Genomic DNA, 12,138 nt, shown 5'->3' on the forward strand with positions numbered 1-12,138 from the left:
CTTGTATAAGCCTAAGTCTTTGGTTGCCTTGCGGAAGGATGATTCTCCAAGGTGGAACGAAAGATTAGGGCAAATGAGTTATTTTTACAATGAATATCAAGACCATATTTATAGACTTCATTCCAACCCTAATTACCATCAAAATCGGCCTTGCAAAACTAGACTCTTAAAGATAAGCATCGTGAAATCCAAGGAAAGTCCAGTTGGCAGCGTGCTCTGCAAGTAACGGCAGTTCTGGCAAATATTTGCTAACTCTGGAACCGTGCTAACTCTGGCGCGTAAAGTCAAGGCAAAGCTGGAAGAGTAGTTAATAGCTCTGGCGAGTCATGGCAGAGCTGGAAGTGAAGTCAGCTCTGGCGAGTTTTAGCTCTGGCTAGTTTGTTCTGCTCTGATAAGTTTGTTCTGCTCTGGAGAATTCAGCTTTGATAGTGAAGTAAGCTCTGGAGATTTAGCGAGCTCTGGAATGTTCAGATCTGGAGATGGTGACGCGGCCTTTTCAGCTCTGCTCTGGCGCGGGCTTTTCAGCTCTGTTCTGGTTTGCGCCAGAATACGCCATTCTACTCCAAAATCTCCATAATATAATTCTTCCATCTATAAAATCAAAATCTCCTGCAAAGCATAAAACAAACCCATAAACGCACCAATTTCCAGAATATTTAACTCAAAATAAGCACATGCAAACCCCCAAAATAAGAACAATTAAGCATAAATCAGCAGACTCCAGGGAGTTCTTTTCAACTTTCAGCTCTTCGAGCCTGGTCTGTGCACGACTCAGTGCTGCCACCGCTTGGGCAGCTTCTTTCTCTTGCAAAGCCAGCGCAGCCCTGGCCTGGTGCAGGCTCATCTCTACTTCGTCGAAAAGCTCTACCCTGCATAGAGCCTCAACCTTCTGGGCCTCCTCCTGGAAATTAACAGAGGATTAGCAAACACATAAAGAAAAAGAAAAATGACACAAAACATCAGGAAAAGAGGGGGAAAATGTATCGTCATGTAAGTGCGACTCAATAATTCAACCAGCGCTGTGCCTGACATCTCGCTGGCAAGGGCCTGGTCATCTGGATGGACCTGGACCAGCATTTGCTCGTAATATTCCCGCCCTTCCATAGTAGAGACGGGACATGTCAGAACGGTGGTCCGGTCCTCGGAGCCACCTCGGGGCAACTCTGGCTCCTGAGTGGTAGATTTGCCAAGGCGAATCGCCCTTCTTTTGCGGGCAAGAGCCTCCACCTTCTCCTTGGAGGGATCTCTTTTTTTTCTCTTCGGAGCCGTCTTGGCCGCTCCCGGGCGGAGAGTAGAAACAGGCTCTATGTCGAGAACTTCTATATCTTCATCGATTGGCTTTTCTTCTTCTTCCTCGTCCCTCAACCCGATATGGACGGTGGATACCTGGGTGATTTGCTCCAAGATTGGACTAGGGCGGCGCGGACCAGGATGAGATGACGTATACGAGATGGGGACTGAAGACACGCCCTCAATCAGAGGGATATCGATGGAGGTGGGGATGTGGGTCGGACCCCAGAAGTCTTGGGAATCGCTGACCGTCTTCGATGTGTCAGCATTTCAGGGAGCAGTCCTGGGAGTGTCATCCCTAGGAGCAACCTCCTTTTCGGTTTCCGGGGCTGGAAGAAGGCCCTCACAGTCAGCCATCCAGTCCATAGCTGAAACGAGTAAGAGAATAGTTAACGTTAAACATATCTTTAAAAAAAAAGGGGTAAAACAACAACGAAAATACACTACAAACACATTGCCTATTTTGGATTTAGGGAAACGGAAGAACAGCCCGCTCGAGGCCAGCACCGAATTGTTCTCTACTAGGTGCCGGGAAGGAAAGGGTCACTCAGAGTGAATGGCGTTAAGCTTATAAAAAATAGCTAGGTTATGGTCAGATGGAGGGGGCAAAGTGCGGAGCGGCTGATTGTGCCTTTCCGGATGCCAGATTACATTGGTGACCCCAGCATAGGCATGCGAAGTCCCTTTATCAGTAGAAATTACACAGTATTTATTTATAAATTTTTTTTCAGTGGAAGGCAATTTGCTCATAAAAGAGGTTTTGAATTTTTTATTGGAACAAAAGCTATAGTGAGTGTTGGTTTTCTTCAGGATTTGGGTCTGACAGAATAGCTCGGCCGTATCTCGGCAGCTATGATATTGTAATAAAATGTGAAAGGGAACCTGGTAATGATTGCAGATTTCTACGAGGAATGGGGGTGGAGGTAAACGCAGCCTTGCTACAGCTTGTTGTTCCCAAAACACGATGCTATTTTCCCGTAGATTAGATGGGCCTTCTAGGGATTTATTATCGGGAAGATGAAAAGTTGAACTAGGGATGGGTCCTCGTAGAACTTTTTCTAACCGCCTCATCTTCTTTATGGTCATAACCGATGGCGGGACAGAGTAAGAAGACATCTTATGTGACTCTACTGTAAGTTTATGAGGAACTTCCCTAAAAATAAAAAGGGATGATAATGGCCTCTACCACCACGCAACACGAGAAAGAAAAGAGCGGGAAAAATACCTAGGTCGGGTCGCGAGAATGCGAGATGAGCGAGCAAGGTCCGGCAACTGTCAAAAAGGCGTCGAGCAAATGACGGGAGCATACGATGGACAGAAGCGGCGAATATGAGAAAATAGCGAAATGAAGAAAAAGGATGGATATATATATATACTTGAGGGCGGCGCAGAGAACGAGGGTTTCATCGGTCCAGTTAAAGATCGACACGTGACATTTTCAAATGGAAGTTACAGTTGAAGGGTCTTTTTTCTGAAGGACAGATTATTAGATGGGTCGGGACCCACTCAACTGACGGGCATTTAATGCGCGATAGAGGGAAAAAGGGCAGCACTGGACATGACGGGGAGAAAGGGAAGGGATGATTGAGCGTGAGCAACAAGAGCGCTCAATCAGACTGGGAGGAGAGTAGCTGATGAGGAGTAAAATATGCGTAAGGCAGGTCTGAAAGTACCAGGGTCGTCAGCTCTGGGAACAAAAGTGGAGCAAAGAATCCGAACAGTGCATTTCTGAGAAAGTATAAAGGATAAAGGCATCAGGGTCATTTCGGGAGAATTCGCACACCACGCAAGACAGGGCTGAAGTAAAGAAAGAATAAGCAGCGCTGGGGATTGAGCAGGGCTAGTGTAATCTGGAGTGGGATTTCAGAGCTGAAAGATTGATGCAGCCCTGGAAAAGACCGGTAGCCCTGTCAATTGACAACGACCTCGGGAAGATTCTCTTTAACCGTCGGGGTCACTTTCAGCTGTATAATTACTACTTTACCCTTCACTACAAGAAAACGCCAGATTAGCTACGGAATTTATTCCGTAGTTAATTAACTATGGATTACCAACGGAAACATATTAATTTTGATTTTTTAATTAATTTTAAATATTTAGTTATTAAACCGTAGCTAAATAGTCGTTAAAATATATTGAATTTTTTATTTTATTTATTAAATTAATCATCCGTAGTTAAATAGTCGTTAAAATATACTGAATTTTTTATTTTATTTATGAAAATTAATATTCCGTAGTTAAATAGTCGTTAAAATATACTGATTTTTTTCATTTTATTTATTGAATTAATAATCCGTAGTTAAATAGTCGTTAAAATATACTAATTTTTTTATTTTATTTATTAAAATTAATATTTCGTAGCTAAATAATCGTTGAAATATGTTGAATTTTCATTTTATTTATTAAAATTTATATTCCGTAGCTAAATAGTCGTTAAAATATACTGAATTTTTAATTTTATTTATGAAAATTAATATTCCGTAGCTAAATAGTAGTTAAAATATGTTGAATTTTTTGTTTTATTTTTTAAATTAGATTTCCGTTGTTAAAGAGTCGTTAATATTTATCTAAATAGTTCTCTGCATCTTCTCTAGTTTAGCTCACGCCCCCTTTGCCGTCTATCTCTGAAATAAGCTCCCGCGCCGTCGTTCTCCCCGCCGCGCGCTTCGATCTCCGCCGTCTTCTCCGCCGCCCGCTCCGATATCCGCCGTCTATCTCTGCATCTTCTCCCCATCGTCGCCTTCAGTTGCTGCTGCCATTCCTGGAACAATGGTGAGCCTTTATCTCCTATTTCATTTCAGTTAGGGCTGGAACAATGCTGGTGTAGTTAGGGCTCGTGAACTACTACTCTACTTATTTTTTGGTAAATTTTGTCGCAATTCTGTGATTTATTCGGAAAAGCAACAAAAATGTAGTTGATATCATTAATTTAGCAAGTAATTAATGATACAGATATGGGCATCGTTAATTTCCAATCATTAGTTATGAACCTCTTGGTTTGTAATATTTTAAATTTCTTGGCATAGCAATTCGAATAGCAACATGACAATGAATACAAGTGAATGGGTTGATGCATTTAGGCATTTAGGTCTCCGGTGGGGCAGGATATCTTTGTTGGTGAACATCGATTAGTACAACGTTAACTGAATCTGCTACCTTGTAGAGGCAACAGAGTATTACTTAGGTCACATGTGATCCCCTTGAGCTTTTGTATATGGTGTTGGTGTTGTAGTTGAGTTTTTTTGGTGATGTAATGTGAGATATTTGGCACATTGTCGTCTGATGTATAGGCGTGATATTTGCTTAGTCATCTTAGTCATCTTAGTCATTGAGTTTTTTTAATCTCATTTAGTTTTCCCCTTTATTAAGATGCATTTGATATTTTCTGCTGTATTTATTCACCAAATACTTGCTATACATATGCTTCATTGACTCCACTTCTTGGCTGGTTATTGTGCAACATTTTTTATTTTCTGGCAAGTGTTTTCCATTTAAAGAGACACACTCTAACTGTTATTCATGCTCTACTGCACATGATCTTTCTATGTCAACAATTATGTTGCAATACCTGTTGTTATATGGTAGTGCTCTGTACTGTATTCTGCATGTGCAGCGTTGAAGCTTAGTGCTACTTCAGTGTTTTGTCATCCGTTGCTTTTTTTATATTTTCACTTGTGATGCTGGATTTACACAGAGAGAACGTCGGCGCCAAGAACGTGAAGCAGCCTCTACCGGAACTGTTGGATCATCTTAGTCAATAAGTTAGAACAACTTTAGAGGTGAGGATTAACAGCATATGTATTATAGGATATGATTGTTTTATATTGTTAGGTTCACTCACAAGAGTGGCAGTCACAGGGTCTCCATGTAGATTCACATGAAGCTGATAAAATAATTTCCTTGTGATAAAATATTTGCTCAGCATCATATTTGGTTGATGCACAAGTTTAATTGCACTTTGCAGTATTCATCACAACTGATCTCTTAGGGTTCTTTTTAGGCTTCCCTTTCTTCTTTTTATTACAGCTCTATTTCACTCTCAGAGATCTGCATCATTGTATTCTTAACACTTTATTTCATGCTAAGCTCGATGCTCGAATTTTGAATTTGATCTTTCATGCTTCATTAGGAAATGGGTGCTTGTGCTGAAAATAACAGTTTGAGCCTTTTTTGGCAGGAAATTAGACAATTGTGCTCATATCTTGTTGATTTGAAAAGAGCTTCCGCTGAAGAAATGTGCCGAAGTGTTTATGCAAATTATACAGCTTTTATTCGGTGAGTTCTTTGTGGTTATGTCAGGCTCGTTGTAACAATGTATCGGCTCTGCCTTTAGTCCCATTCTCATGACTTAATTTCTCATCTTTCCTCATTCTTGTTTTGGTCTAGAATCTCTGAAACTGAGACTAGAAGACAATAAGAATTTACAACGTTGAATTAATGAGCTATTTCATGATCTTGCATTCCACCAATTGGAATATTCACAACTGGAATTAAAAGAGACTATTATATGTGTGGAACTGCTCTGTAAATCGAATTGTCATGGATGGTGTAATAGTACTCCTACTATGAGTGAAGAACTGTTCTCGGATATATTCATGTTAACTCATGAAATTTTCATTTCACGTATGTCTTGAACTGCGAACCTGTTGCAGGAATAGATGCCCCCTGCCTTAGGGTCTTAAAATATGGCGCCCTAAAGCACATGTGTCTTACCAGCCTTACAATTCTTCTTTTTCATCTATTCATTTGCTTTTTCATCTTTATATTTCTTTGAGGTGCAAGCATAGTTTATAAAAACCATATGAATTTTCATATAATTAATCAAACCAGTCATAGTTATCCCTAAAATAGAGCTTCTATCTTTCCAAATAATCACCCATAAGTATCCCTAAAGAACGTATTTTATCCCTTCCAAAATTAATCATCCTAATATGCTATTTTGGATCTTAAATCAATCTTAAAATCAACCCTTATCCCAGATAAGGGCTACTAGAATTGCTAATTACTCTTGTAGTTGCCGTATAAATGTCTGCATCAAAATGTTGCTAGAACTAGTTTACCTCAAATTATTACTACCACCACCACATTACTGTATTGTACTGTTGCTACTACTAACTTACATGTTTCTTGAAAATTAAATTAGCTTCAAATAATATAACTAGTATTACTGCTAAGGTTAATTGAAGGCATAACCAGATGATTTTCTGCAGGTTGGAAAAGAATGCCAATTCAACGATTCCATCTATTCCTGGTTGGCAGGGAAGATAGCAACTGAGCTTCCGTAATTTCTTTGATTTCGAAGACTAAAGATATCCACTCCCTCTTTTTTCTCTTTTAGAACGAACATTTGAAATAAAGAGGTGAATGAAATTATCGGTTATTATCATTGTTGAAAATATACACATTGAACTGTTAAGAATATATTTTGGTATTTGTGATCATGTCTTCCTCTTTATAGATATTATAATATGTACTTCAAAGAATTGTCAATTTGAATTAGTTATAGATTGCTTGTTGAGTTTCTATGGAGGTCTAGGGGAACTGTTATCTACAAGAATGGTTTGTGTTGTATTTGCTTATTTGGTCGGAATATCTGTGTTTTGATTTTAATTTTGGACCAAATTTACTTCAATTAGATGATCTGCTCTAAATTATGTTTGTTATAGTTGAAGTGAAACTTTGATTCTGTAACTTTATGTTGCTGCAAGTAGATATCGTTCTATGCTTGTAATAAGAGTTTGATGTAGTCAAGAGCGTACATCTGACATGATTTAATTTTTTCTGTTTTAGTCTTGTCCTGTGCCCGTTTGCTAATTGCTAGCTGCTGTGCAATCGTCGTTGTGCTCTTACATCATTGTGTCCAGGTTAGTGTTTTATTTATTTGAAATTGCCGGTGGGGGAGAGGCAGAAATACATGTTTATTTATTTGAAATTGCCGGTGGGGGAGAGGCAAAGATGTATATCTATTTATTTGAAATTGCCGGTGGGGGAGAGGCAAAGATGCATGTTTTTATATTTGAACACATCAATATATGCTCTCTTTTGAGGAAATATTTTAATTTGACTTATACATTATTTATGTTTCCTTAAAACTGTTGGTGGGAATTGGGAATGAGTTTTTTTTTTGGAGGAAATACGCATTCATAGATAACATTAAGTTATATTATCTAGAAAGCTTTTAAGTGTCATAATAAACACCAAATACTATTATCTAAAAGACTTTTGATGACTAGGAAATATGAGTTTTGATCGAGGGTGGATGTATAGATGTGTTGCGAACGGAAGTCTTACCCAGGAGTTCGTTGAGGGTGTTGAAATCTTTGTTCATTATGCATTGTCAATTGGAAGAGTTTGTCGCCCAGCACCATAGACATATATTATGATGAGTTTAAGGTATATTATAGTAATTATTTAGTTTAGATATCATTAAATTTATACTAACTTCAAATTCAAATGTTGTAGAAATCTTTTACATGGGATGGGGAAGTTTACAGCTCGGATGTCATTCGTAAGACATGGATCTCACAAGCTAGGCATGCTTATAAAGATTTTGTCCATGGATGTAAGGTTATTATCGATGAAGGGAGCAGACCTCAATTTCTTCATAAAGACATTGTTACAAAGTGGAAGGAATATTGGACGACACCTGAATTCCAAGTTAAGTCGCAGCAGGCGAGCAAGAATCGTCGATCTGAGCCTGCTGGTCCAGGTACAGGATTATCTATCCACTATGGAGGCTCTCGCAGACTCGCAGTGCTATTAGTCATGCTGAGCATGTGGTAAGTTATTGCAAACGTATTTTTATCTTTGTAAAAAATTCAATAATTCAATAATTTAATTTTGAATCATCTTTCTTTATGACAGGCTCGAGAGAAGAACATTTCTATCGCAGATGCACATTATGATACTTTCATGAGGATGCACTTTAAGAAAGGACAGTTCTATGGACGGGCACAGACTCAGGGTGTAAGTAATATGAACATTTTAATTATTCTAAGCATTTAATTCTATTTTATCACATTTTAAGTTGTTTGTAATGCATCTAAATGTAGCTTGAGATACATAGTCGAGTCGAGGAATTACGCTCTACTCTTGGACGAGATGTCACTCCAGATGAGGTCAGTCAGATCTATAGGGAGGTTGATAGAGATGCGCAGAGAGGAGTTACTGCAGCCCAGGCTGCTGTGGGCCTGGGCCTCTTAGCGTTGGTTAATTAAGTTAATTAGTTATTATGAGTTTATTTAGTTTTTATCCACGGGCCTTGTCCATGGGCTTTGTGGCAGTAGACTATTTAATATTTCAGTATCGTAGGGTTAGGGCATGCAGGATTTATTTTTGGTTTTACAGCACGTCGCTGTGGCAGAGAGAATTCTCTGTGGACCTCGGTTTTGAGGGTTCCTCTTCAGTTATAAGTCAGTTTCGTTCTTCTTTCATCTTCACTCTATCAATTTGGTCCGACCTGCCACCTTTTCGTGATGGCCACGCAAAAGGAACGTCTGGAACAGATGGAGAAGATGGTAGATGACTTGCAGACAACGGTCGGCTCGGTAGCAGGCAAGGTCGAGGGTTTGGAGGATTCCATGGCATCCGTTGAGAGCACCCTAGCCTCCATCCTGGCTCAACTTAAGAACTTGACCAAGACTCGTGGGCCTGAAATCACGGGCGAGAAGACAACCCCTCTACCTGGCGGTGGTGGACTGCAGGAGCCTTCATTTCCGCGGATGGATCTTCCTATATTTGATGGCACAGACCCTATTGCCTGGCTTGCCCAATCCGAGCAATACTTCTTAGTCCATCGAACACCACTTTCGGATCGTGTGCAGTTGGCGCTTATTGCCATGTCGGGGCGAGCAATGTTCTGGGCCCAATGGGTTTTGCGTCGCTCCGCCTCCATTGAATGGAGTCAGTTTTCTCAAGAGCTTATTGAACGGTTTGGCGATAGTTCGGCTATCAACGCCTATGAAGCTATGCATATCACGCGCCAAACCGGTTCCTTGGAAGAGTATTTGGCCTTATTTGAAAAACGAATTGCGCAGCTTCCGGAGCTTCCACCAGCTCAATATTTAGGTATGTTTTTGGGTGGTCTTCACTCCTCCGTTCGGGATCGAATTACTGAGTCAGATTCAGTGAATGTTTTTACCGCCATCCGGGCAGCCCGCCGCATCAGCCGTTCTTCGCGAGGATCATCGCAGCCTCCTCATTCGTCTTCCCCCAGCACCGCCCCACTGCGATCGACAGCATCTTTTTGGGGAGGGGCGCCAGTTATTGGGTCGACAACCGCAACATCTTTTCGGGGCGGGAACTCTGCAGTCAGTGGAGGGTTCCGAAATTCCACTCCCACTCCCAACGCTTCTGGGCAATCAGCTAATAATTCTTCCACGGCTTCCTTCGGAATCCGTGGGAATCGCAAGTCGCGCCACCTAACGGAGGACCAGATCAAGGAATATCTCGCACAGGGAAAGTGTTTCCGCTGCAGTCAGCCATATGGACCGCTGCACAAGTGCCCATCATAATTCTTAAACGTCATCCTGCTGGGTGACGGGGACTCGCCAGAGGATTCAGCGGAATTGGACCTGGAGGACCACACGCTAGAGGAGTTCCCTTCTCTCGAGCCTGAGCTACAACACTTGCAACTGTCCAAGTTGTCCTCTAAGGGGTTCGATGGCCCACGTACATTGGAGCTGTTTAGTGCGGTGGGTGGTTTCAAACTACTCACGATGATTGATAGTGGAGCTAGTCATTGCTTCATCTCCGAGACAGTGGCTTCATCCTTACAATTGCCTGTTGAACCAATGTCAACACAGACTGTAGTTCTCAGCGATGGCTCACGGGTGCACATCACCGGCGTTTGTAAGGCTGTCCCTTTGAAACTTGATTCTCAACTATTTCTTGTTACTTGTTTCGTTTTTCCCTTGAGCAGTGTTGATGTGATTTTGGGGGTCTCTTGGCTCGCCACCCTTGGCGATGTGACCGCCAACTGGTCTAACCTCACAATGGAGTTCTATTATCAGGGCACACGTGTTTGCCTTCGCGGTGATCCTTCACTGACTCGCCGAACGTGCACCAAGAACGGAATCCTCACCTTTAACGTCGGCAGATCAGATTTTCCACATGTTACTAGCGCCCCAGCGGGCCTGACCCCGCAACGAGCAGGCGATCACCGGATTGTTCCAAAGGAAGGCACCTCACCGGTCTCGGTGAGGCCATATCGATATAATCACTCTCAGAAAGACGAGATGGAGAAACTTGTAGGAGAGATGCTAGAGGCCGGCATTATCCAACCGAGTAACAGTCCGTACTCGAGCCCGGTATTATTGCAAACTCGATCTACGCGCCAGATATCACCAAATACGGGTGGGCCCTCAAGAGAACCGACCATTGATCGAAAAGACAGTTCGGTGGACAATGTGCTTATTCAGTGGCAAGGCTTGCCTGACGATGAAAGTACTTGGAGGGACGTTGCGGATGTTCGCGGATAATTTCCAGATTTCAGCCTTGAGGACAAGGCTGCTTCGTCGACCGGGATGGATTGTTACGATATCCCACATCGGTTCCACATGAAAGTGTGGAATGGTATATAAGAGGGGGTCAACCCTTTACCCTTGACCATGGTTTTGGGTTAAGTTAGGGCTCCCTAACTTATATGTCTAACAATTTGGTCCGACCTGCCGGATCCGGAAGTTTACGGGAGAGGGCTACCTGGGGAGAGTGTCGCACGACTCCAGGGGCTCGAAGGCGACTTGCCTGGGTCGATCGAAGGCTCCCCAGAGTGAGAGTCGTCCGTGGACGTCCGGTCTTAATGGGGGATGGATTGTTACGATATCCCACATCGGTTCCACATGAAAGTGTGGAATGGTATATAAGAGGGGGTCAACCCTTTACCCTTGACCATGGTTTTGGGTTAAGTTAGGGCTCCCTAACTTATATGTCTAACAGAGGTGGTGACGCCAGATCCGAAGGGGCGTAGACTCGGATTGGGCATTATGTCTCAGATGCGTTCCACTGGTTCGACGAGCACTCATTCGACGTGCTCGTCTCAATTTCCTTCAGCAGCAGTCTCAGCTCAGATTGCACAGCTCCAGACAGAGTTAGAGCAGACACAACAGAGAGAGGCTACTCTACAAGCTACTCTACAGGCTGAGGTGCAGGAGCGACGACGAAAAGAAGCAGAAATGGAGGCTGAGGTGCAGGAGAGACGACGAAAAGAAGCAGAAATGGAGACTAGGCAGTTGGAAATGCAACAACAAATTTCTCAGCTTATGAAATTCTTCCAATCATCCTCAGGGTCGTTCCCCCGTTCCTCGTCTCCACCCTAAATACATGTTTTGTACTTATTATATATTGTTATTAGATTTTTATTTAGATGTTTATGAATTTATTACACTAACATGTATCCTTTATGATATTTTATTAGTTTGATTTTGAGATCATTATTAATTTACATATTGCATTGATTTTGTATTTATTAGAAACAGGTTTTACTGTGAAATATTAAAAAAATAAAAATAAAAAGTATATATATTGCTACGGTTTTACTACTGAATACTAAAAACAATGCCGATATGTAGCTACGGTTTTGCTACGGAATATTAAAAAAAATTAAAAAATACTATATATAGCTACGGTTTTACTACGGAAGGTTAAAAAAAAAATACCTATATGTAGCTACGGTTTTGCTACGGATTATTAAAAAAATATAAAAGAAATCTATATATAGCTACGGTTTTACTACGGAAAGTTAAAAAAAAATAAAAAAAATACCTATATGTAGCTACGGTTTTGCTACGGATTATTAAAAAAATATAAAAGAAATCTATATATAGCTACGGTTTTACTACGGAAGGTTAA

At 41.4% G+C, this 12,138-nt stretch overlaps 1 protein-coding gene across 9 annotated transcripts; it reads left to right on the plus strand.

Moving 5' to 3' along the window:
* The first annotated feature begins 3,736 nt into the window (after positions 1–3,736).
* On the plus strand, positions 3,737–11,713 carry LOC130986845 (uncharacterized). 9 transcript variants are annotated; one of them, XR_009089431.1, is made up of 10 exons: positions 3,768–4,062; positions 4,985–5,069; positions 5,468–5,565; positions 6,501–6,650; positions 7,081–7,154; positions 7,524–7,683; positions 7,753–8,069; positions 8,155–8,256; positions 8,343–8,429; positions 11,229–11,713. XR_009089431.1 is itself a non-coding variant. In XM_057910378.1 (7 exons), the coding sequence occupies exons 3-7, from the start codon at positions 5,541–5,543 to the stop codon at positions 11,604–11,606; spliced, it is 666 nt and encodes a 221-aa protein (XP_057766361.1). In that variant the 5' UTR covers positions 3,856–4,062; positions 4,985–5,069; positions 5,468–5,540; the 3' UTR covers positions 11,607–11,713. The 9 variants fall into 9 exon arrangements, 1 of the variants encoding a protein (XP_057766361.1); XR_009089436.1 differs by lacking the exon at positions 5,468–5,565 and having other exon boundaries at positions 3,737–4,062; XR_009089432.1 differs by lacking the exon at positions 7,524–7,683 and having other exon boundaries at positions 3,763–4,062.
* Positions 11,714–12,138: the final 425 nt, after the last annotated feature.

This window comes from Salvia miltiorrhiza, chromosome 5 (genome assembly GCF_028751815.1).
Source record: "Salvia miltiorrhiza cultivar Shanhuang (shh) chromosome 5, IMPLAD_Smil_shh, whole genome shotgun sequence".
Lineage (NCBI taxonomy): Eukaryota > Viridiplantae > Streptophyta > Magnoliopsida > Lamiales > Lamiaceae > Salvia > Salvia miltiorrhiza.

Bases quoted from the DNA above. Each gene is read 5' to 3' on its own strand.
- LOC130986845 (XM_057910378.1), top strand. From the start codon at position 5,541: ATGCAAATTATACAGCTTTTATTCG. The intron at 5,566-7,080 runs GTGAGTTCTTTG...TTTCTGTTTTAG, and splicing joins AATTATACAGCTTTTATTCG to TCTTGTCCTGTGCCCGTTTG. The intron at 7,155-8,154 runs GTTAGTGTTTTA...TCTTTATGACAG, and splicing joins TCTTACATCATTGTGTCCAG to GCTCGAGAGAAGAACATTTC.